General features: G+C 35.5%; 1 protein-coding gene across 12 annotated transcripts in view; it reads right to left on the minus strand.

The window, feature by feature from the left end:
* The window catches only part of CDC42BPA (CDC42 binding protein kinase alpha), a 323,830-nt gene that overhangs the window by 205,485 nt on the left and 91,587 nt on the right, over positions 1-26,758 (minus strand). For 10 of the 12 annotated variants that reach the window (XM_079912211.1, XM_079912203.1, XM_079912202.1 and 7 more), the window contains exons 3-4: positions 13,113-13,196; positions 3,687-3,782 (exon numbers count right to left, since the gene is read on the minus strand). In XM_079912211.1, the coding sequence (XP_079768337.1) occupies positions 3,687-3,782; positions 13,113-13,196 (180 nt within the window). Of the gene's footprint in view, positions 1-3,686; positions 3,783-13,112; positions 13,197-19,414; positions 19,573-26,758 lie in introns of all 12 variants that reach the window. The other 2 variants (XM_079912208.1, XM_079912209.1) reach the window with 1 other exon arrangement.

Consider the following 26,758-nt stretch of genomic DNA (forward strand, 5'->3'; position numbering starts at 1 on the left):
CTCCTTTTTACTTTTGACAGCATGGGAAGTAGATACAGCAGCTTGACATTACTTGTGATTCAAACAATGTCAGTTGTCAAAATGACTTCACCATAGCATAGTTGTGCATATAAGTGTTGTTTTGCCTTGTAATTTTATTTTAAATTTATTTTTAAAACATATCAAGTCTACAGGAAAAGCTAATTTCCAAGCCTTTTCAATACTTCATAATAATGGTTGAGGGTGGGGTTTTTTGTTCAGTTATATTTCAATCGGTCCTTTGTTCAAAATATCGCAATAAAATGTTACCACTGCAAAACCAGTGAATGGCTGTATGGCACAGCAAGAATGTTTAGCTCTGATTTCTGATAAAAATCCATGGAAATGATAATAGTTGTTTCCAAAAAACTGAATGAAGCACAACATTGATACTACTGGTTCAACACATGATAGATTCAAATATTTGCTGCAAACTACCTGCTGATTAATAAGACAATGAACATCCACATGCTTTAAGCAACTAATATTTTCACATGATTTGTAAATCTGTCCAAATAAGCCTTTTCCTGCTCATACATATTTTTACCACTCTCAACTGTAATATGTTTTAGCAGATTCCAATTCAGGTTGTACCAAATCAGTGTTTTCTCAACTTCTTTGAAAATAATATGACTGTAATGATTCCACACAAGATATTCATAGAGGCTAATTCCTCAGCTATTTCAAACTCAAACATTGACCCCTCAAGTAACAAGGACTGAGCAGAACCAGCACCATCTTTCAACTCAAGAGTCAAAGAAACCCTCTCAATGTGACAGGAAATGATTATTTCCCTGGTTTTAAAATCCACCATTGATGCTGCTCCCATTGTCCTCGATTCTTGAAGCAACTGTTCTCACCAAAACGCTAATAGTCTTAGACAAGTTTATTTTCTGTGGACACATTTCTTTGGGTGCTGCAATCAAACATGATTTAATTAACTCAAGATTGGTAAATGGCTTTCCTTGTTTGGCTAGTAAATGAGCCACTCAGGAACTTACTACAGTTGCAGCCTCATTTTCATTTTTTATTTTGTGAAAAAATTCTGCTGTGATAAGATATTGTTTTAAATTTTCTAACTTTTCTGACTGCTGCTTTCCTATGAGTTAGGAATGCTGTGACGAGTGCTCAGTATGGCAATGTAGACATTTATTGTATTCTATTAGTACAAGTGAAGTGTAGTTATGCAATAAACACTATGCCGTAATTTAATTCATTAACAAAATAATCCACACTCTACTGTGCCTTAAAAGCATGATACTGAAAAGTCTACTTTTCTTATTTTGACATGAGGCATATGCACTGTTAATTTTAAAAACAATAAAACGTCATGATATAGCACTTGAAATGCTATCAAGTTATAAATTGAAATGCTATCAAGTTATAACTGTCACTGCACTTTGTAGTCTGACTCAGTGCAAAGCAACGAGTGACACATATAGTGTGTTACCCTCTGTCACAGTGCCAGTCTCCATCACAACTAGTCAACTCTGCCACAAAGCAGCCATAGATAATACATGAATCAATGGGCATGGCTGTGTGCCAAGAAAACTTTATGAACACTGAAATTTGAACTTTATATAATATTCACATGTCATAAAATATTCTTCTTTTGATTTTTTCCAACTACTTAATAATGTAAAAACAACTCTTAGCTTGCAGGCTGTATGAAAATAGGTGGCGAGCCAGATTTGAGCTGCAGGCCACAATTTGCCAAAATCTGATCTATAAGAACTCCAAGACACCCTCAGAAACACCAGACTTACATATCTAACTCACTAAATGGATCACATGACAATTCAAACCCAACATATATCAAATTAAACTAATCATCTTCCCACCTGCTTTAAATTTTCTCTTCCTCCTATATTCCCCAACTCAATTCATCACCTACCAACCACTGAACCCCACAAGTCAGACACCAGAAAACTGGGAATCATTCTGACTCCTCTCTCCTCCACTGACACTCACTCGAACACAACAAGTCCTAATTATTTTACTTATTAAATAGTACCTGAAACCATCCCCTCCCACTGTCACCTTTATTCAATCCCTCATTATCTGTCACCTGAATATTGTCTCCTAACTAGTCTCTCTAGTTTTGCCCCCTGAAATCCATCCTTAACACTTCTGCTAGGATGTTCTATACAAAATATAAAACTGATTATCACACTATCCTTAAAACCCTCCTGGAAATTAGAATAAAATTCGAACTCTTCTGCATGGCCTATACTCTGGAAGCCTCATTTTATACCTCTCTCCCCTCCTTATCATAATCACACTAGCCTTCCTCTCATTCCTCAGACAACCTCAGTCCTTTCCTGTCACAAACCCTTCTACAGTCCTAAAACAGCAGCTTCCAAACTTGCTCTGTGAAAGAACCCTGAGAAAGCATGAAGGAAAGTGGAAGGAGGAAGCTAAGAGATCAGTCAGGGAAGTTGCGTTTCTATATGCTTCATCGTATAGGCTTTAAGATATAATGTCGTTTTACAAAACACACACCCTAGAGTTCCATGATCAAAAAAATATTTGTTTTTGAAACTCATGACTGTAAAAGTTTAATTTTCTTACCATAACGTATAAGGTGCTATATTATGTGACTCTCTCATCTCTCCTCCCTCATCCCCAAGCCTCTTTTTCTATCCTTCATCAAGAGGAACATAACACGGTGGCTTCAAATCTCCATGCTCACCAAGCCATCTCCGCCTCTTCTCCCTTCTTGGTTTAGGCAATGTACATTTTTCTTAGAAGAGCCCTTACTGACTTCATACCTTTGAATAAATGTTATATTTTTCTTATATGAAACAATGTGTAAATATTATTTACTTGACTGTGAATTCCTTGTCTGGTTCCCCTCACAAGAATGTAAGAATAAGAAAAGAGATCCTTTGTCTGTCTTATTCACCACTGAGTCTCTAGAATCTAAAGAACAATGCCTAGCACACAGCACATGCCCAATAAATATCAAATTAATGAAAAGTGTCTTATTAATTTTTATATCCCAGTACATAGTAGTAGTAGCTGGCACAAAGCAGGAACTCAACACATGTATGCTAAAAACTAAACCTTGAAATAAAAACTGGGGTCAGAAAATGAAGAGCTTTGAATAACAGGCCAAGGAGTTGTACACTCGACTGTGACAGATATCACCTATTTTCCTATTTACTTGTTCATCTCTTCAATCTTCAATTGGTAGTGCTTCTAACAGTTTGATTTTCCTCCAAGCTCTTTCCCAACTTCTTTTGTCAAGTGGTTCATGATGTTAATATAAAATTAGACACAGCCTAGATTTTAAATATGGCTCTACTTAAAGTAACACATGACAACTTTGAAAAATATGTAAAATTCTAAATAGTAATAGAATACTACAAATAAGATATCTTGAGAAAATGGAAAAAAATCCTGACTACCTTTTATAGAATGTAAATCTTGTTTGGATTTAGTTTTGACGTGTTTATTAAAAAACATAAAAAATTCCAACGGAAAGGTATTGAATTACCCAGGGAAAGAAATCACATATCAAAATAAACAACTTATACTCTGAAATTCAGTGGTTTTCTAAATACATTTACATTTAAATAATGCTTAAGAGAGAATAATGCTAAATTCTAAATTCTGCCAATAAAAAATTAATAAGGATATAGAAACATATAAAAAGTGATTCTTACTAAGTTATTGTCATCTTGGAAAGCATAATGCAAAGTTGTAATCCATTTATTGTCTCCATTCACTAACACATCCCTTTCTTCACGAAAACATGCTGTCTGAAAAGGAAAAAAACATTTTTTTAGATAAAGAATACTTCATGTAAAACTAGGAAATATATTATGCAAACAATTGCTTAAAATATTTATTACACTTTCTGTTCTGAAAAGGGAATACATCTAATATTATACGACTTTCCAATAAGTCAAGTTTCAAAGACCCCTCAGAAATTGAACAACTGGAACAGTACACTTACAGTATTTTATATTTAAAAATACTGTTGTAGTTCAAAAAAATCAGAAAAATACACAGAATTATTTAACAACCATGGTCTAATCTACCATCTAGATAATATAAATGTCAACATTTTGTCACATTTACTTCTGATCATTTTGTTATTAAGAAAATATGATACAAGTTGTAGCCTTCCTATTCCTAGAGCATTCCTGTCCCTTCTCCCTCTGAGAAAATGAATAATCTGAAGTTAGTATATATTCTTCCCATCACATGCTTTATTATTCATGTATGTGTCCAAAAACAATAGAATTGTTTTGTGTTTTGAAAACTTCCATGAATAGTGTAATTTCATCTATCCCTTTGCATAGATGGCTGTTTACCTTTTAATTGCTGCGGTATTCCATTGTATGAATACGGCAGAATTTATTTATATAACCCCCCAATCACGAAGATCACCCAATTTTGTATTATTTCAATGCTGCCAATGAATATATTTGTACAAATGTACAGTAAGTCCCCTACATACGAACCTTCAAATTGTGAACTTTCAAAGATGCGAACACGTGTTCCCATGTCCAATCACGTAAGTTAGTTCCCCTGTCTGGCATACGTTGCCATATGCATGCATCCTCTACAAGTGGTTGTGCTTTTATGTATACTTTACTGTACAGCACTGTATACAGTACAGTAGTACAGTATTTTTATTTCAAGCCCAGGATGTCTGGAAGCAAGTGTAAAAGCAGCCGTGATGGAGCTGGTACAGTACTAACCAGACATCACTGGATCGTTTTTTCAAGGGGGTAGATAGAATTGAATCCAGCAAGGAACTAAAACCTGTGCCATCAGTGTCAGGCGTGAGTGAAATTGCAGCTTGCCCTCCGTCTCCTACTGCTGACGATCCTTCAGCTCTACCATCTCCCACCTCCCCTCCCTCCTCCAGTCAGTAACTCTTCTTGCCTGTTCACTCAGTGCCAGCCCCTGTATGCCAGCTGTTGTGCTGTACTACTGTACTTTTCAAGGTACTGTACTGTAAGATTAAAAATGTTTTATTTTTTGTTTTTTATGTATTATTTGTGTGAAAAGTACTATAAACGTATTACAGTACAGTACTATATAGCCGACTGTGTTTGTTGGACACCTAGGCTAACTTTGTTGGACTTACAAACAAGTTGGACTTACAAACGTGCTCTCGGGAACGGAACTCGTTCATTGTAGGAGACTTGCAAGAGTTTCCTAGAGTATACACTTGGAAACAGAAATACTAGTTTTAAGCGTTTTCAACTTTACCAGATTCAGCCAATTTTCTTTCCTAAGTGGTATGCCAGTTACTACCCTCACCCTAGTGTATGAAATCTCCCCTTTTCCCCACATCCTCAACTGCACTTGGCATTGTTAAACTTTTAAGTGCGTGTCAATATGATGGGTGTGAAATAATATCTCATCATTCTTTTAATTAACATATTCCTAATTACAGGTGCAAACAAATAATTTTTTTGTTGCACTCGTTTTTTAATTAACTTTTATTGGAGTATAGTTGCTTTACAATGTTGTGTTAGTTTCTACTGTACAGCAAAGTGAATCAGCTATACGTATACATATATCCCCTCTTTTTTGGATTTCCTTCCCATTTAGGTCACCACAGAGCATCGAGTAGAGTTCCCTGTAAATAAATAATTTTACATATGCTTATTGGACATCTGAGTTTTCTCTTTGAAAAACTCCCTTTGCCCATTTTCTCTAATGAATTGTCTTTTTCTTACTGATTTATAAAAGTTTTAATTTATTCTGAGGATATATTTCCACTATTATAAAGATGTATCCTGGAGAACCTTAGAAATGTGTGGCTAAAAATAAAAAATAACTTTATATGATACTTTATAATTCTACAATATATCTTTAAATTTTTAATTAAAAAGCTGCTATGCCAAAAACAACTGAAAGGTAAAGTAGAAATTAAAAGTCTCCCTGAGTCACGCCCTGATAGTTTCACTGTCCACCTGTTATGTCCAGAGGTTACTACCAATAACTCAGTTGAATTTCTTCTCAGAAAATTTCTGTATACACATAAGCATATAAACACACACACACACAACACACACACACACACAACTATATTCATATGGCATCCCATCTCCCCTATCTTTTCTTCCTTTACACAGATGAGATCACAGTGCTCTGTAAGTCATGTTTTTCAAGTAACAATATATCTGAACAGCTTTCCACACCAGTACATAGAGACCTAATTTTTCTTAATGGCTGTACCACATTCCATACACACTGAAAAACCATCAGACAGTATTCTACACATAGCAGGTGCCTAATAATTTATTTCCCACAAGATAAATTCAACAGCCATGATATATAAAACAATTAGCATTACTTAATTTACCCTAATTAAGTACCTTAATTTTTTTCCACATATTTCCATAAATTTTATTTGATGCAATAGAATTTCCAAAGCCATTTATAAAACAGCATCACCAAGGAAAAATTTTAAAACAAATAAAGCTTAAACCAAATGAATGGGCAGTTTTACCTGTCAATTCAATTATTAAAATCTACAATATTATGCTTTCATTCACTTTACGGGGAAAATAGAATCACTTGACATACAACTAAGTTCTGTTTCAGACTTTAACTGACCTGAAATTATGGTTTGCTGCTAACATTTTAGAGAGGTGGTGAAGTCTGTCAAGCCTAGGAGACTCCTTTCTCCTGGCTTTATCTTACCAGGACAGCTATCTGAAATTTTAAAGACATTTCCAGCTAGAATCTGGAAATGTGACTGACTGATGACTCCAAACTAAATAAAGCTCCAAAGACTACCTGTCAACAGAACAGATTAACTTTAGTAGGTTCTAATCTATTCTAAACTATGTAGTGAAAAAAATAAATTAATTTTTAAAAACATAAAATATAAACTATTTCTAATATAAAATTTTAAACATATACAAGAGAAAGCAGTAAAATAATCCCCTGCCCCCATCAACCAATTTCAACAATTATTTTATTGTTCAATTTATTTCATCTACACTCTCACCCACTTACCACCACCCTTCCTCCACGCACATACATGTGAACACTCACACATATGTATATACACAGAGGATTTTTTTGACGCAAATCTCAGACATATGATTTTACCCATACATACTTAGGTATTATAGACTATTCCTATTAATGCCTCAGATACTTAGTTTAGATGTGAAGCACAGTCTCCTTTTTTGCTTCAGTATATCACACTGTCCTCAGCTGGTTGTCACAGCTGAGGAGGGGTGAGGGGTAATGCTACCAGCATCTAGTGGGAAGAAGCCAGGGATGCTGCTTCACATCCTACAATGCATAGGACAGCCCCCAGATGGAATTATCTGGCCTCAAACGTCATAAGTGCCACTGCTGAAAAACCCTGTTCTAGATCAATATTAACCCAACCATGATGCATGTATACCAAGGATTCAATATAAAGACATTTAATAATGTCCATTTCAATTACATTTTTGAAAAAGCTAAGTAAGATTTTTTAAAAATCCTCCCTTAAAAAAAAGAATATTTGGGTCTCTAAGAATGCGATCATCACAAAGGAGAGGTTACTGGAGACCATATAGCATCTTCAGATTCTGTCACTCAGTTTCTATTCAACCAAACATTCTGCTTGCACAGTGATGGTTTTGAGTGTTGTGCAGTTTTACATTGTTAATATTCAGTTACATAGTGTTTAAATTTTATCCTTAATGGGTTATTGGTTAAAAAGAAAGAAGAAAAGGAATACCTATGCTGAAACAGAAGTTAATACAGACCATATATAAATGATAATAATTCTGCAAAACTGTCATATGATTCTCTTCCCTAGATCCATAGGTGCATTCATCAGATCATTATTCTTATACAGAATATCCAAATTGCCCAAATACTTGGAAATCACATGTTAAAATGAGAAAATCCATTCATGATATATCTACTTTGGCTTCTAATTTATAAGTAATAAAGACTTATCTCACCCATGAAGTATTACCACAGAAGAAGACTTTCAAATAATAATTGAATCATTCTCTCTAAGCTCATATTTGAGGGGAAAAAAGTCAAGTATTTTTTTAAAAAAAAAATAGATAAACAGGTGGAATTTTAAATTGCAAAATGCAAGAACTTCAAATATCAGCTCTTACACACCAAAGCATCAATTTACTTTTAAATCTCCATATTAATATGTATTTGGTGACAAAATCAAACATGAGATACATCACATAAATCATTTGATAACATCCACAATTGGCAAATGCGTGAGAAAACAGACATGTTTAAATATTATGAGTGCAAAGATACACTGATCCAACTTTTTTTAGAAGATAATTTGGCAATAGCTATCGAAGTTTAAAGGTATACCCGTCCCACACAACCCAGGAATTCCACTACTGAGCAGTTTAATCTGGGGAGTGGACAAATTCTAGAGTCAGCAGGACGTGAAAATCCCTTAGTGTAAAAGCTATACTTAAAATCCCTTCAACCTCAGCATACACAACCTGGAGTACCTCAGGGCAGCCAACAGCAACATCTCTGATTAACAGTATTTCACAGCCCTTTCTATTTCTATGTCACATTGCATATACTTCTTAGGTGGCGTGACTAGTTCTGATGCACTATTTTCTCTCTTGTTTTGAAATTCCTCTTTGCTAAACACACATAGTTAGATTTGGTGAAATAACCAAATAAAAATAGTAAAAAGGTGGAAATAATCTAAATGCCCATCAATGTTTAAAAGAAAAAATCATCATACTAAACAATATATCCATTCAGTATAATGAAACTATTAAAAAGAATCAGGTAGGGCTTCCCTGGTGGCACAGTGGTTAAGAATCCGCCTGCCAATGCAGGCGACACGGGTTCGAGCCCTGGTCCGGGAAGATCCCACATGCCGCGGAGCAACTAAGGCCGTGCGCCACAACTACTGAGCCTGCGCTCTAGAGCCCACGAGCCACAACTACTGAAGCCCGCATGCCTAGAGCCCGTGCTCCACAACAAGAGAAGCCACTGCAATGAGAAGCCTGTGCACTGCAACGAAGAGTAACCCCTGCTCACCACAACCAGAGAAATGTCCGCACACAGCAACAAGAACCCAACGCAGCCAAAAATAAAATAAAAAATAAATAAATACTTTATTTAAAAAAAAAAAAAGAGGGCTTCCCTGGTGGCACAGTGGTTGAGAGTCCGCCTGCCGATGCAGGGGACATGGGTTTGTGCCCCGGTCCGGGAAGATCCCACATGTCACGGAGCGGCTGGGCCCGTGAGCCATGGCCGCTGAGCCTGCACGTCCGGAGCCTGTGCTCCGCAATGGAAGAGGCCACAACAGTGAGAGGCCCGCGTACCGCAAAAAAATAATAATAATAATAGTAATTAGGTAAAAGTATAAATATGGAAATGGAAAAATCCAATATATATTATTAAGTGATAAAAGCACTGTGAAAAAATCAGTCTTTTAATATGATTCCAGTATAGTAAATTTTTCTATTAAGGATAAATAAATCATCTTAATAATGATTTACTTTGAACAGAAAGACTGGACATCTGAGGGAGGGAAAAAAAAGCTTTCATTTTTTTACTTGTTATTTTCTAGAGTGCTTGCATTTTCTTTTTTTTACTATACGTAGCAGATCAGGAAGTAGAGGCAGTTCCAATCTAATGACCTCAATTCATTACTACTATTAACTACTACAGCTACTACTACTACTCCTCCTGGCACATACATGTATAAAAATAATAAAACAGGGCTAACAACAATAAAAATAGTAAGACAACAGGCATAAACCAGTACTATCACAGTTAAACTAAGATATATTATTCCTCCACTTATGGTATAGAGACAATTATCTTTATTTAACAAATAAGATAACTGAGCCTTGGAAAGGTTTGACTCTTGAGATGGAGAGCATTTCTGTAAACTGTACTGCATCTTCCAACGAAATGAGTAAGACATCTCCTATATGAGTGAAATCAATAAGAGTTGAATAAATTTGAAATGAAAGTAAAATTCACAGAATACATTAGGAGAAGTTAACTTAAGGGACTGCTGACATACTAACAAAGTTTGTAAATGATGAATCTCTAGAAATATTAATCTTTGTACCTATAAGATTATTTACTAATTATCTATCTGCCAGGTACAGAAAGAGACAAATTTCCTAGTATCTTCAAATAATCCATGTCCCACTAATTATTATATCTGTTACATACCTTAAATAGAAATAAATATGACAAACAGGTTGGAGGTAAATCTCTGAATAGTGTTCTAAAGTATCAACAATACACAGATTTAAAAAGTAAGAAATTTTGCTGCTCATTTGTAATTCATTAAGCATCATTGGTAGGACCAGTTTTCCCAAATTAGATAAGTAATGATCAGAACGGGCTTCTTTTCAATGTTTTTTTAAAAAAAGGATTTGACAATTCAAGCACAGAAATATAATTCCATCCTACTTTAAAATGAATTCCTCTTTAAAAGTTTCAATGTAGAATTTCTTCCTAAAAAATGAATGTTTCAAATAGTTTGAGGCAAGTTCCTTTCAAATACTGAACCAGCCTTGTATCCCTCAAATAAACCCCACTTGGTCATGGTGTATGATTTGTTTTATATATTGCTGAACTCTATTTGCTAATATTTTCTTAAGGATATTTGCATCTATGTTCATGAGGCATATTGATCTTTAACTTTCTTTGTATGGTCCTTATCTGGTTATTCCATCAGAATAATACTGACCTCACGGAACGACTGACATTCCTTGGGTCCCAAGGCCCCTAGTTTTTCCACATTCTCTCTGCCTTTCAGAGTCTTTGTATATCTGTTTTATATGTAATGTCCATGGTCTTTAGCTGTACTTAATGGGAAAGATAGGAAGAAGCACATCTATTCCATCTTGTCCCAGAAACAGAACATATTAATGATTTTTAATTCAACAAAATAATATTTAATTTTTAATTATTCCTGTTTTATCTTCAATTTTGCCACTTCCTCCAGTGAGTAATGAAAGTTAAACCAGTTACTCTTTCTTTTCAAAATTCTTCCCCAACATATATACACTACCAAACATAAAACAGATAGCTAGTGGGAAGCAGCTGCATAGCACAGTGAGATCAGCTTGGTGCTTTGTGACCACGTAGAAGGGTGGGATAGGGAGGGTGGGAGGGAGGGAGATGCAAGAGGGAAGGGATACGGGGACATATGTATATGTATAACTGATTCACTTTGTTATAAAGCAGAAACTAACACACCATTGTAAAGCAATTATACTCCAATAAAGATGTTAAAAAAAAAATTTCTTCCCCAACATATCCAACATCATAAAAAGTAAATACAAACTTTAATTAAATTTATTTAAAGTTCTAACCCTGGAACACTAACCCACTACAATTATGAGTTCTGCGAAACAATTAGAACATAATTCTTTACTAATTTTTAATAATAAGACTTATTGCTCCAACTGCTGGCAATGCTGTCAGCCCCTCCAGGCTTTGTCTCAGCCACGGAAAGCCTACTAGCCCAAGGCCATGTCCTTCTGGAGGCAGCCTGTATCCAATGAGTAACTGAGGCAAGTGCATAAAGGTCAACCATTTGGCCCAAGGTAGGAAAACTCTGAAGGACCATTTCTGCTCCACGGATCCCTGTTGGATCAACAGAGGCTGAAGGGGCAGCTTGACTTCTCCCTGACAAATCGTATTTCACCTCCTTTCCTGTCTGTCAATATCAATTTCAAAGGCACCCCCTAATAAATAGACTGCATACTAAACTCAATCTCAGTGTTTATTACCTGGAAAATATGACTAGTGACAGTAAGGCAATTCAGTTTTAGGGAAATACAAAAGTAAATATTGAAGTTATTGAATATAACGGGCACTGGCACATATGTCAGAGAGTGACATAAAACTTTCCAGATACTCTTTTAAACACGATTTTATTACCTCTGTAATTACCTCTGGGAGGTAGAGAGGGGCTGGACTTGGGCGGGGTATAGTCAAAGAGTACCTTAGCTTTATCTGTAATGTGCTATTATTTGTTTTACAAAGAATATATCTGTAATTTCATGTGTGCAGTTTTTTTCAGTAGGCAAATAGAAAAGAAAAAGACTGAAAGCAAAACTTGCCCAAAATGTTATTAATTCTAAATGATGGAATACAAGTGATTATTAGTTTCTTCTTTGTGTTTTGTTATTTCTTCAAATTTTCTAAAAGAAAGAAATATTGAAGTATTTACTTTCACTACCACAGTATGTATCTATCATCATGGGAACCATTTGTGCTTTTCCCTATGTATTTGCTGTTTTTCAGGTTGCTAGAAGTACTGGTATATACAGAAAGATTTCTAAGGGCTAATTTCTCATTATCCTCTTATGAATCTTACTACCCTCTAGAGCTAACACTCAGCCTACTCAGCAGTATAATCCTTCTGTAAGTTAAAATATTTCCACACCAGTAAGTTCTGCTTCCCTGAGGCCCCTGAATGCCCTACCTCACTGAGCAACTCACTATAACCCAGAACAGCAGACCTCCAGAACCACTCCCCAAATTTACATGTAATGTCAGGTTTGACATACATATCGGCTATTAGATATTTTTAACATCATGCCAGTCAGTCTTTCCCTCAAATCTAGCACGAAGATTAAAATGCTGACAACTCTTTCAACAGCAGATTTTACTCCCATTTTTAATAATATGAAACAAAACATAAATTTAACTGCATAGTCAGCAATAAACAGAATTCTTACAGGCCATATTCAAAATTCCTGCGGAATTTGCTTATAGCAGAATACAGATAAATAATATAAACAAGTTATATCAAATTGGATATCAGTCACTACAAAATTTCTTCCTGTAAAAGAAACTGGTTTCCACACATCCTTTTAACATAAGTGTCTAAGCCTGACATTCAAAGGGTTTCCATTTGGTTTTCAGATAATATTAAAATAGCATCACAAATGTAACATTCATCATAACTATATCATAATTGTGAATTACTGAATTTGTCTTTTAGGCTTTAAAAAATAATGCCATCGTAGATAAAAGGTTACTAAATGATACTTAAAGACCTATGGGCTCTCTATCATTTTATTTTTCTCTAAAAATATTTCTAAAATATTATTTAAATATTCCAATAATTAGAATCTTACCTCAGCTCTTTTCAGCATTTCCCATTTATTCAATATTTTCATGGCAAATACTTTATCTGCATTTTTTAGTTTCACTACAGCAACCTAGGAAAGGAAATACAACTTTTAAAATGTGACAAATAATACTTTTTTTCAGTCATCCATTTTCCTTTTTCCTCTCTGTAAAAAAAATAAATACCAAAATTATCAGATTTCCATGCAGTTCAAATTCTAAGATCCTAAATCAAATAATATTGTCAGTTGAAAAAGTTACATTAGTGAACACGTGCCAAACAAACAACTGTGTTTTTGAACATGGTGTCGGTTGGTGATCGTATACTATATTCTCATTTTCAAGTTTTCTGCTCTGGAATTTAAACTCAATATCTACTATCACTAAGAAATTGACCAAAATGTACCAAATGAAATAACTAGAGCTTAAACACTGCATGCCAAATTCCAACACGATGCTACAGGGAAAGCCAGCTGCCAAAACAAACATGTTTCATGGGGATCAAACAGTACGCCATAAACTGACACGCCACGTATTCTTACACACTATACCACAACCCCCAACGTGCGCGCACGCACACGCACACACACACACACACACACAACCTAAAGATCAATTAAGGCTAACACCTCTACAAATTGCAGACTTCACACATACCTTTCCGACAAAAAAAGGAACAGATATTTCTGTATTTTGTATTTTAGTTATGGATCAAAAAACTGTCAAATACAAATAACTAATCCCCTATTTTCACTCTCAACAAACCGATTACATTTCTGTTTCTACTTCTCTCCCTCAGTTTGACTAGATAATCTCAAAGGGCCCTTGCAGCTCACTTGGGATGCTATAGAGCAGAGACTGAACTACATAAGAGGAGACAAAGGCTGTTTTCAGCCTTTACTGGGGGCGGGTGGAGTAGGGGGAAGACAAATACTACTCTAATGTGCAGGAGAAAACAAACTATATACAACATATCTACAAACAGTTCAAAAGGATACTTCTAAGCATAGAGAATAGGTTTAAACTCAAGACCAAAATTTTTTAAATCTTAATAGCAAATGTACATATCAGGGGCATTTAATAAATTTATTTTTGGATCATTGTGTAATAACAATAATATGACTATATAATTAAAATCAGTGTATAATACTATAATATTATCTAAACTAGAATACATCTTGGTAATTGTCATAAATGGTTATACTAATGACTGTGATTACAGTTTCTCATCAATTAAAATGGTGGGAAGGAAGAAGAAATATCTCAAATTCATATGCAGTCACTTTAGTCTTTAGTCGTATCTGGTCATATCTGCAGAAATGATGGATCAGTTGGTTCATGTTTAAAGAAAAGGGGCTGTACAGGATATAGAAACAACCTAAATAGCCAATGACAGATGAATGGATAAAGAAAATGGAATATTATTCAGCCATAAAAAAAGAAGGAAATCTTGCTTTTGTGACAACATGGGTGAACCTAGAGGATATTATGCTAAGTGAAATAAGCCAGAAACAGAAAGACAAAAACTGTATGATCTCACTTCTATGGGAAATCTGAAAAAGGTGAACTCACAGAAACAGCAAATTCTATTTCTAGAATTCTAATTCTAGAAAGGTGGTGAAAGGGGCTGGGAGTTGAGGGAAACGGGGAGATGTTGGTCAAAGGGTACAAATTTCCAGTTATAAGATGAGAGATGAGTAAGTTCTGGGGGTCTAATGTACAGTATCGTGACTATAGTTAACAGTATTGTATTATATACTTGTAAGTTGCTAGAAAAGTAGATCTAAATGTTCTCACCACAAAAAAGGCGGGGTGGGGGGGAGTGCTGTGATAAGGAGCAAGGAAAAACTTGAAACATTTTTTCACTAGGATCTCTGAAAGTCTGAAAACGCAAGTTTCATTATTCTGCAGACTCAAATCATATGCTGCACAACTGGGAGCACAAACAGATGGAAGGACAGGAGCATAGAGCTAGACATGCCTACATTTAAGACAGGGAAGAGATAAGGACGGCTATCACTTAAGCCCTCTCTTATTCTGATTTAGAGAAGAATGGCTGAAAGACTCCAACACTTAGATTTGCCCTTCTCAGGTCATGTGGTATGAAAAGAACTCCTCCCAGCACTGTGTGATTCACGAATTTTCTATGCACATGAGTATATAAGTATCTGATGATAACCAGTATAGTAGTAGCAGTATTCACCAGCATATATAGAGTGTGTTCTAAATGCCAGTTACTCTTCTAAGAGTTTTATGAAGGTCCACAATCCCTTACCTGCAATTCTAAAAGCCAAAGGGTTTTCAAAATTCATTTGGCGAATGAATCAGGCGAAGCATAGTTTTGGGGGAGTTCTGTTTTCTTTTTAATCTCAGTGTAAAGATAAACATGCTTCACTGCAGAAACACCAACGCATTTGCTTATGAGGTTCTGCTCAAAACCCCAATAGGACTGTTATATAAAATAGAGTATATGTATTAAATTATCTTTCTAAAATCCAAATACTATTGGAACCAAAACCACCTCTGGATTATAGAGCTGTGCAGTAGAAATAAGCTAGCACTTACTGAACACTCAAACCCTGAGCTAGCACTTAGCGTGGCTGTTCAGGGTAGTGGTGATAGCGTGGACTCTACAGCCAGACTCGGGCTATACACAAGTATGAAATATTTAAAACAGGGTCTGGCACTTAATAGGTGTTCAATAAGCAATAGCTATTATTATGTGCCAAGCATTGCACTAAGCACATTATAGCCCAATCTCTCAACTGTTGTTTACTCTATCACTAATACGTGGTAGACGTTAAACATCCTAATTTCTTCCATTTCTGTAACAAGGAAATAAGAAGCTTTGATCTCTTCAACTTCCAACTTTATAAATTTATACCCATGACACATACATCAACATAGAAATATAGTTAGAAATATCCTCAAATGAACATATATATATACAAATAAAAACTAAGCCACAATATTTACGTGTGGTTTCCAACAGTAAAATATTGTAAATAACTTAAATATTCTGAAAGGTGAAAGTTACTGAACATACCACAAATAATAGAAAATTATTAATATTCTTGAAAATGTTGTTAAAGAATACTATTTAATAGGGAAAAGTTCACAGTATATTGTTTAAAAGAAGTTTATTAAAATTTGTACACTAAAATTAATTTTTTTATATATAAAGTATTTAGCTATACATTTCTATGCCATATTTATTCTGAGAAAGGCATCAAAACATTTTAAAAATCAGGTATTTCTAGGGGATATGATTTCTATTGCCCTTTCTACATTTTCTGGACAGAACATATGAAATTTGAAGCATGGGATGGGATAGTATGGAATACCATACCTCATCCTGATCATGAAATGACCATTAATTACTGAGGTATTTACAGTGTGGCTGATAATGGCCAAAACGAGACCCATACTACACATCTATGTGATAATCAGGAATGCCATGCTGCTGCAGGGTGAAAAACATTCTCAAAGCTAGCTTACAACAGTTTCATGAGCTGCCTAAAAACTCTTCTGGAATGCAGTGGGATGTGGTGAAATAAAAATGTCAGTTCACACAGAACACAAACTTATGGTTACCAAAGGCAAAACGGGGTGAGGGAGGGATAAATTAGGAGTTTGGGGTTAGCAGATACAAACTACTATATATAAAATAAACAACAAGGTCCTACTGTATAGCACAGGGAACTACATTCAATATCCTGTAATAAACCATAATGGAAAAGAATATGAAAAATATGTGTCTGTATCACTTTGCTGTACACCAGAAACCAACACAACATTGTAAATCAGCTATACTTCAATTTTTTTTAAAGGCAGTTCAGAAAATATTCTTAAATTATCGAATTGATGACATGATGAGACAAGAGTATGAAGTTGATGAAGTGATAAAATAAAACTGATCTTGCTTTTCTCCTTTGACACTAAAGATCATTTTCATGTTCATTTCAGTAAAGAAGAAGAAGGAGGAGGAGAAGGGGGAGGGGGAGGAGGAGGAGAAGGGGGAGGGGAGGACGAGGGGGAGGAGGGGAGGAGGGAAGGGGGAGGGGAGGGGAGGGGGAGGAGGGGGAGGAGGAGGAGGGGGAGGAGGAGGAGAAGATTCTCCTAGAAATCTAACTTCAGGTTCTAGATTTTCAAGAGCCACAGCTAACTGACATATAAGAGGGTAGTACGTTAAAATGTCCTTTCTTATATAATTTGATCAGAATGAACAGTACACTTAGTATGGACGGGAAGATTATAAATTTAATACAGAACAAAGACATGTTTTTAAAAACACCAAATATAGAGCTGTCTTTAAAGACAGCATATTAAAAGCACTACGATGTTAGAAAAACTGCAAATGCTACAGAAAAATCAGTAGGTGACAAATGTAAATGAATGAGTTCTTAAACACGATTTAAGAATCATCACTTAGAGATACAACATATAACTTAGGAATGATCATACTATATTAAACAGAATTTCAATATCCAAGAAGCAGCTGGCATGCAGTTCTACAAATCTAGTCTACATTCAATATATCCAGAATTTGCCATACCTCCTCCTCTAGTCCACACCATTCCCATCTACCATTATGTCTTGCCTGGACTATCCTGCCTAGCCTCTCTACTTCTGCTCTCACAGCCCAAAATCTGTTCTCAAAACATCAGCCACAGTGATTCTGTTTAAACTAGCTCAGATCATGACACTCTGCTCCAAAACTTCAGTTTCTGATCTCTCTCCATGTAAAAAAGTCCTTGCTATAACTTATAAGTAGCGTGGTCCAACATATTGTGGTCTCCCAGATCTCATATTACTCTCCTCCTAGATCACTCTCTCCAAACATACTGATCACCTTGTTCAATCTCAACTTAGTGTTTTTGCACTTATTACTCCGTAGGTCTCAAATGGTCTTTCCCCCCTATAGCTATACATGGTTTGCTCTCTCAATCCCTCCCTAAAATGTCATTCTGCCCTTTCACACTTTCTATCCCATTTCTTTGCTTCCTTTTCCCCTTAGCTCTTTTTACTTAACAAACTGTATATTCTATTTATGTATTTTGCTTACTGTTTGCCTCACTCACTAGAACATAAGCTCTCTGTGGGTAGATGTTATTTTTTTCTCATTTGTTCACTAGTACGTGCCCAGTGCTTGGGAATCAATAGGTACGCAATAAATATTTACTGAATAAACAACGAGTGATTTGTAATCTATATGAGTGTATCTACATAGAAAGTTGAAAGGCATCAATACAATACGCTCAGCTTCAAGTACACTACTAAATTGATACTGAAACTCAAACAAAAATAAGGCATTATGATAAAAGAGATACAATTCTGTATCTGAAGGTTTAAGTGTGTACCAGATTATTCCAGCTCATGTTGCTCTCCTAACAATTATGTACGGCTTTTAAAGTCTCAACTTCACAGCTTAGCTTTTATTATCTTTTGTGTATTGTTACTGTTCACTATTTATTGCTCCATGTCTTTGTCTCCTTTTTATCTCTGCTGTATAATGTCTACCATCACTTATTAATAATAATAATAAACAAAAACAACTCATTTATCGAAAGCTTACTGTGACTGGCACTGGGCTGAGCACAATACATATACTGCCAAAATCAATTCCTACACCACTCTAAAGTAGGTTCTACAGTCCTCACGACCTGATTACAGAGCTAGAGTTATTTACTGCTATGAGTACTGACTAGTTCTCCAGGTTTTGGAAGAGATCTTCCCATTCATCATGCCTATAGTCTTGATTCCTATTGTCATGTTAATGGTGATCATTGTTAATATGTATGGAAATCACTGTATTTGTTTTTTATAAACTGCTCTGTTAGTGATCAGTCTGTATTCAAAATATTTAATTAAAAAAATACTGAGTCTCTTTAACAAGCAAACTAAAAACGCTACAAAGAGTTCACTAAACCGGCTAGAGGTACCCTCTCTACGGAGCTGCAATGTATATATATAGTAGTGATAGTCAAAATATTTAGAAATTGGTACAGCATGGGCATTGACCAATTAGAGCAGACACTGGCTATAAAAATATAGTATGCCCATGCCAGTGTGCCCCTATGGACTGAAGACTAGCCCATATACAGAGGCTTCAAAGGTGAATCATGCAATATAACTTCAAACGTCTTTCACTCTCCCTTGAATCCCAGGAGAGCCAGGGTACAGAGTTTTTAAGGAAGAATGAACGGCTAAAAATAATTCTCCTTTCAGACCCTAAGACTAGGTTATGCAGACACATTAGGGCCTAGTTATGGTAATTAGAGGAAGCAAGCTAATTAAAAGCTTTTGACACCTGAAGCAGGGGTAGCAGGCCAAAGCAGCAAGCTTTCACAACAAGCTCTGAAGCCCAGAAGCCTTGAAGCTGCCGGAGCAAGGCTGGAGCAGGCAGAAGCGGTGAGCCACCAGGAAACTGTGGACAGGCAACACCCAGGGCGTAAGTTAAAGGTTTTCCTGAAAGCAAAAAGGAAAACCCAGCGTTAAGTTAAGCAGTAACTGACAACAATTGAGTCGTAGAGAGTAGGTTCTTAACTCATAGAGCTGTTGATTTTCAATTATATCTTGCTCCTTTATTATTTCCCATAATTTACGCATTTCTTGTAGGAGGTACATAAATTATGCTTTCATTTTCGGAGTTTTTTTTTTTTTTTTTTAAAGAAAAAGCATAATTGAGAGAAATGCTGTTTCTGTCAGATATCCATGCCAGAGATGAACCTATCCACTGGGTCTATATAATACCTAATGACAAATTCCTGATAGAAGACAAAATACTTTGGAGAAAAAAAAATTCTCTTTAGGGCTGTCTGCATTTTGAAATCTATTAGTTGATAACTACTACAGGGTATGTAAGGCCACCAGAGATATTTTAACCAGGAATGAATAACTAACAGTAAGAATTCATAAACCAGCCAATACTACTTTTCTGTACAAAATTCACTGTCTTAAAATAGAGTAATCTATCTACAATCTATTTGTTGCTTTTATTTTACATACTTTAATTGATATACATACAGAGCAAGGAGAGAGGGAGAGAGGGAGAGAGGGAGAGAGGGAGAGAGGAGGGAAGGAGGGAAGGGAGGGAGGGAGGAAAGAAATAAAAAAAGGAAGGAAGGAAGAAAGAAAGAAAGAAAGAGAGAGAGAGGGAAAGAAAGGGAGAGAGAGCGAGAGAGAAAGGAAGGAAGAAAGGAAGAAAGGAGAAGAGAAAGGAAAAGGAAGGAAGGCACCTTCTCATACTAAATCTCAAATATTATCAGTCATGCATTAAACACTCTGAATTGACTCTGGATCACACTGGCCTATGACCAGGCAGGACTTAGTCTACTGACAGCCAGACTGCTGTCTGCAGCAGCCCACTCCCGATCCTGCACCCATTCTTCAATTCTTCCAAGCATTAGGACTATAGAGCAAATATCACTGTCCTTAACTATCTGCCTCACTTAATCCTACTGAGTAACTGTAAGCAATTCTCCAGGGCCCTGTCCTTTCCTTCAGTCCCTTTTATGGAAAAAAATATATAAACAAATATACATATTATTTAAGTATTTAAATTATTGCTTTATTTTTTCCATAGTTCAATCTCAACTGAGCCCTAAATCTATCTGCAGCCTCACCATTAATCCTTTGTCCTTTACCAATCTTCTAAAATGACCTGTGCCACCCTGCTACCACCATCTGTCCTATCCCTGACCTATCCAAACCTTACCCTGCAATTAATGACCTGGTAGCCTACTTCACAGAAAATAGATCCTTCACATTCCCTCATACCACCTTTAAATGTTTCTATATTTCTACTTCTCCTTACTTCTTTTCCTTTTGAGCCCAAGAAAGAAGTGTCCCCACCACTTGCAAGGATAACAGTATCATCTGAGATCTTAACGCCAGGCTCTCCCCCTTCCTTTTCTTCTTTCCCTTGTTCCATTAAAGATTTATTTCTGGACTTCAAGCCTTCTTTCTTATGGCTCCTGAACACCAATTGATAAACTTTTCCATGACCATCTCCCATCCAAAAACAAAACATAAAACAAAAACTTTATTGCCATCCTACCTTCCCCTCAAGAAAGTGATATCACATCCCTTTTTCCACAAGGTATCATTTCTCCATAAAGCAAAGAGTACTATATGCTTGCTTTTTCCACTTGTTCATCATTCGTTTCTCAGCCTTCTTCAATCATCTATTTCAATCTAGTTGCTATTTCCCTCTACTGGACTGAAATTACTCTCTCAAAGATCAATTATGACCTTCCAAATTCCTAATAAAATATATTGTTCTCAATTCTCATCTGTTTCAACCTCTCTTCACTATTGGACATCACTGACAATCAATATACTACCCTACTTTTTCTTTTTTCTGTAACCTATTAAATGATTTTCCCCAAGGATCCCTACTCCACATTTTTTATATCTCCTCTCCTTCCTGACCTGTATTATCTATTCCATATGCCCTAATTAATATCTCTATGCTGATGACTCCTAGATCCTTATCTCGTAATAGGTAGACCCATACTTCTAGTTACCTATTAGTCATCTCTCTAGAATGTTCAGCAAATATTTCAAATTTAACAAGTCAAAAACCTGCACGTTAAACTCATTTACTCAGGTTGCATACCTCAATCATCCATGATTTCTACCTTTAACTTATCACTGACATCCAAAGTGACTTCTTTAACAATCTGTCTATCCCACCCATCCTTCTTGCTCACTGGCCTGCTCCAAGCCCTCATTATTTCATCTGAAAAATGATAATAGGTTCCTTTTTGACCACCTTACTATATGCTAACTGCTGAGAATACAAAGAAATAAAAGAGCCCTTGCTCTCAAAAATCTCACAGTCCAGTGTGGGAAACATAACTAAACAGATAATTACAGCACAGCATGAAAGGAAAGGTAAAAACAAGGTCCCATAAAAAGCACAGAAGAGAGATTCCTAAGCCAAAAAGGCAGGAGAAAGGAGGGAGGCATGTAATCTGTGAATATATATGTTAACATTTCTTGGAAGAGGTTACTGACATATGAGTCTTACACAGTGAGCCCCAGAAAAAGGGGACCAAGGGGGTTCTGACTGGAGAGAGGGAATATTTGGGGAAATGGGGGCAGTGTGAGCGAGGCACAGAAGCAAGTGCTATCTGTGCGGGGGACAGGGGTGAAGACAAACAGGGATAATAAGCAGTTTTCTTTCTTAGGAAAGGTTTTCTTCACAGCAGGGAATAGGTGGAAATGAAAGTGAAGGATCCAAATAATGGAAGGGTTTGTATGCCAGGCTAATCAACTAGAACCTTAAAATGTAGATAACAGGGAACCATTCTTCATATTTGGTTGTAGCTACATCACTTTAATAGCTCTGTGGAGAATGGTTCTGAGGCAGGGAAAGAAATGAGAAGGTTACAGCAGTAGCTGAGGTGAAAGATACTGAGGACTTACCTAAGGGAGAGAAGAAGAAATTCAAGAAATACTTAGGATAAAAAAAAATCAATGATGAATTGAATGACGTGGAGGCTAGAGAGTGAGAAATCCAGGATCTCCCTCCCTCTGGTCTCTTCTCTACCAAATCCTTCCTCTACACTATCAGTATGATCTTTCGTATCATTCTCATTCTATCACTACTCTGCTTATTAACATTTGAGAGGACTCCCATTCCTATGAAATAACGTTCCTTAGAATAGCATACCAAATCATTCGCTGCATCTGCCCAAGAAAACTTTCAATCCTCATCTTTCACCACCAACAACAAAAACCCTATATTCCAGGCACAAGATTACTAACTGCTCCCTGAATAAAAGAAACGCACTTAAAAGAATAAAATAACTATTTTGATTCTTTTAGAATATAATTATTATAGAAAATTTATAAAACTAAAGTATAAAAAAAAGCCACAGATAACATTATTTCATAGAGAAAACGACTCTGAAATCATATAAGTTTGTCCATATCCTTTCAACCAGCAAGGTCCTCTTCTAGAAGTTTCTTCTAGAAGTAATTATTTAGAAAAGCATCTGAAATACAGTGAAAGCATTTTGTACAAAAATGCTTTGGAGAGCATTATTTCTAATATAGAAAAAATAGAACAACCTAAATATTTCATTCATTTTTTATGTATTAAGCACCTACTATGTACTAGACACTGTTGTAGGTGCTGGGGAATTGCAGTGAACTGACAGGGGAAAAATTCCTATATTCATGGAGCATACATTCCAGCTCAACATTATTGTTAAATAAATTACAGAGCTTCCACATAATGGACTTCTATGGAGCCATTAGAAATCAGGTTTAAAAGAAATGTTTCAACATATGGGGAAAAGACTTAAAATATTTGGTTAGAAAAGCTGGTTAGATATCAATGTTTATAAAACTATCCCAATTTTATTACCTATGAATAGAAATAAAATTGGAAAGAAATGCCCCCAAAATTACAGAAGTAGATCTCAATGCTGTGTACCTTTCCCTCTTGTAGATTAGACTGTGATCCTAATCAAGGGTATGGAACATGTTTGGATTATAGTATATGGTTAATAAGTATTTTTTTCATTAGTCAAAATAGAGAAGGATGAAAGAAAAAAAGAACTTCATTTTTCTGTTTTTAATCTCCAATAAGGAAAATTATTATATTTAAAAGTACTGTGCTAAGTACTGAGTATAATGAATAAAGAAACTCAGTCCTTGCCTTCACTAAGAGTCTATTGGTGAAGACAAACATTAAACACAGAAATAAGGCATTTAAAAGTTAAAAGTATAAGTGCTAGGAAGAAGTTGTACAAGGTTCTCACCTTCCCCATTAGAAAGATAAAAGTATCTTACATCTTCACTCCCATTTTTATAAACTCATTAATCTACTGATTTCATTTTCCCATTCAGTTCTTTCACTGATTGCATTCTGCCATCAATTCTTTCACTCATTTGCAAATATGTAATGATTTTAAAGAAGCAACAGTAATAACAAAATATATTTTGTTAGGTCGGGATGACCTCCACTTTCTCTGAAAACACAATATCCATTAATATTGGCCTTAAATATAACGCATGAGTCATTTCAAAGTATCTGCAGGAACTGTATCAATAAAAGGTGAGTGCCTGGACAAATTCACTCTGCTCTACTTCCCATTTCTGTAAAACTTATCCTGCTGCTTTTTTATTCCTAGAGTTCAAATTTGGAGTGAATAAAAATAGTCTATCTTTAAAGCGAAAAAGGTTCTACCCTCTCTATTAGACTCAAGAGACAAGTGTTGAAAAACAAAGGTGAGTAATCCTCCTTCACTTCTGTGAAGTCCTAAGACTCAAGACTTGTCCTCTAGCAATCAGCCTAGAAGCCCATATCTTAATATGACTCTGTTCCACTAGCAAATGAGTTTCTAAGGCTGACTAGAAATAATTCAGCTAGCTGGATATACATAATTTTTGTCTATTTTGAGATCCAAAGTGAGGAACGAAGGTTTACATTTGAGGGAAGGTAGTGGGAAGTCTCCAGCTTGGCTCCAAGTTCATGTCTTAATCTTTTTTAACAGGGGATCCTGATAACACTAAACCTGATCTGGCTCCAACATACTGGTTAAAACCCACAGGCAAAGAGAACAGAGTAACTGGAACCTTATGTCCTTACATGGATGCAACGTCTTATAGCCCAGAAATAAAAAGTATCAAAAACATCCAGGATTCTAGAGTACAGGGACTAGAGACATTCATGGAAGGTATGTAGACGCAGAACAGGGAAGACTGGGATTCTCAAGGGATGGAAACACTTAAGTAGTATAAAGAACCTGAGCTGTGCAGACCAGTCAAGAAATATTCAATTACTGAAGCACCAAGAGCCAGGTACACTGACTTTTGTTGATGTTTTCTTTTTGTTAGTATTTAAAGATGGTTTTGAGATGGTAAATGAGGGACACTCATTTACTTCTCTCTCACAATCTCATGAAATTACAGAAAATATATGTTGTTCAAAGGAATACAATTACAACACTGGAAAATAAGAAGAATAACATCAACGAATCAGATATTTTAAAGAATTCCTGAAATCTAGGATGAATAAAATGGGATTAGATAGAGACAAGAATGGAGAAAGCATAGCCCAAATTACATTACAGAAGAAAATTAAGGCACAGATAAGAGCAATGACATAGGGAGTTAAAGCTCAAAATTAATAAACTCAAAGACTAAAGAGAGCTCATAAAGAAACTGTCAGTGTATATTCCAAATGTTTGAATTTTTGCCAGAAGATATAATTGTATACTTTGAAAGGAATAAAATAATAAATGAAAAGGAAACTATCAGAAACCACAAGGTACTTTGGTAAGGTAGCTGGTAACTGAAGTAATATTAAAAAACTAGTATACATAAAATAATAGCTTTCATATTTTCCAAGAAAAAAAATCAGAATATAATGGTAGTAAACTATCCCAACAACAGCAACAGAAGAAAAAATACCTAATAAATGAGCCAAAAGTTTAGGAAAACTGCCTATCTTTCTTCTCAAAAATTATAAATCATAATGTAATTCCAAAGACTGGGTATCAATTCTCCTTTAATTAATCCGTAAATTTAACATTATCCCAATGAAAATAACACTTTTTTTAAGTAGACAAGTTGAGTCTAAAATTCATATAGAAAAATAAACACTTCTATTTTTGGTGGTATGTAAGGTTAGATACTTTGAATGAGCTTTCTAAACATAGTAAATATGAAAAACTATTAAAATCACCTTTTAAACATATTTCAGAACTAGGATGAAAGAAACTGGTACAGCATCAAAACTAAGTGCATCTAAGAATACTAAATAACAAGCAAGCATAGCTGGCTTTCACCATGAAGGTTTCTGCCAAACTCTGGAGACTGAATTTTCATGTTGGTAACTGTAAAGCAGGTAGAAACAGGAAATAAAGACCAGACAGCACACAACATAGATAATCTAACAGGAAGCCATACATGTAAAAAATATCTCCTAAGACTAATAAATGGATTTAAAATGGTCACAGGATACAAGGTCCATATACAAAAAAATCTACTGCATCTTGATATACTAATAAATGGTAAATGTTCCATGCGTTCGTCAGCTGTTAAACATGGTGTACTATGTCAATTAAGTTGTCTGTTAATTGTTGTTCACATCTTTTATTCCTTACTGATTTTTGTCTACTTCTATCAGCTATGAAAACAGTGTGTTAAAATTTCCTACTATGAAATTGATATGTCTATCCTTTTAGTTCTGTCCATTTTTGCTCTATATACATTAAAAACTGTCAATTAGACAATACAAAGTTATAATGGATGTAGTATAATAAAAATAAATATTTTGCCTTTGTCCCTAGATCCTGGCACACAGCTCCTAAAACCCTTTGAATTTGTGGAGTTATAATATTCTTTTGTGTGTTAAGGAGATGAGTGGTGGCGGTAGATAGTTCAGTGTCGGGGGATGGTTGCCTGAAAGACTACTCCATTATTAGAATCTTGTGACTTTCAGCCCCACCCCCAACATGCAGAGAAGGGGAGAGGGGCTAGAGATTGAGTTGTTAATGGCCAACAATTTCATCAATAATGCCTATGTAATGAAATCTCCATACAAACCCCTAATTGAAGGGCTTCTGGGAGCTTCCAGGTTGCGGAACACATCAAGGTGCTGGAACAGTGGCACACTCAGAAAGGGCATGGAAGC

Source organism: Stenella coeruleoalba, assembly GCF_951394435.1.
Source record: "Stenella coeruleoalba genome assembly, chromosome: 1".
NCBI classification, from domain to species: domain Eukaryota; kingdom Metazoa; phylum Chordata; class Mammalia; order Artiodactyla; family Delphinidae; genus Stenella; species Stenella coeruleoalba.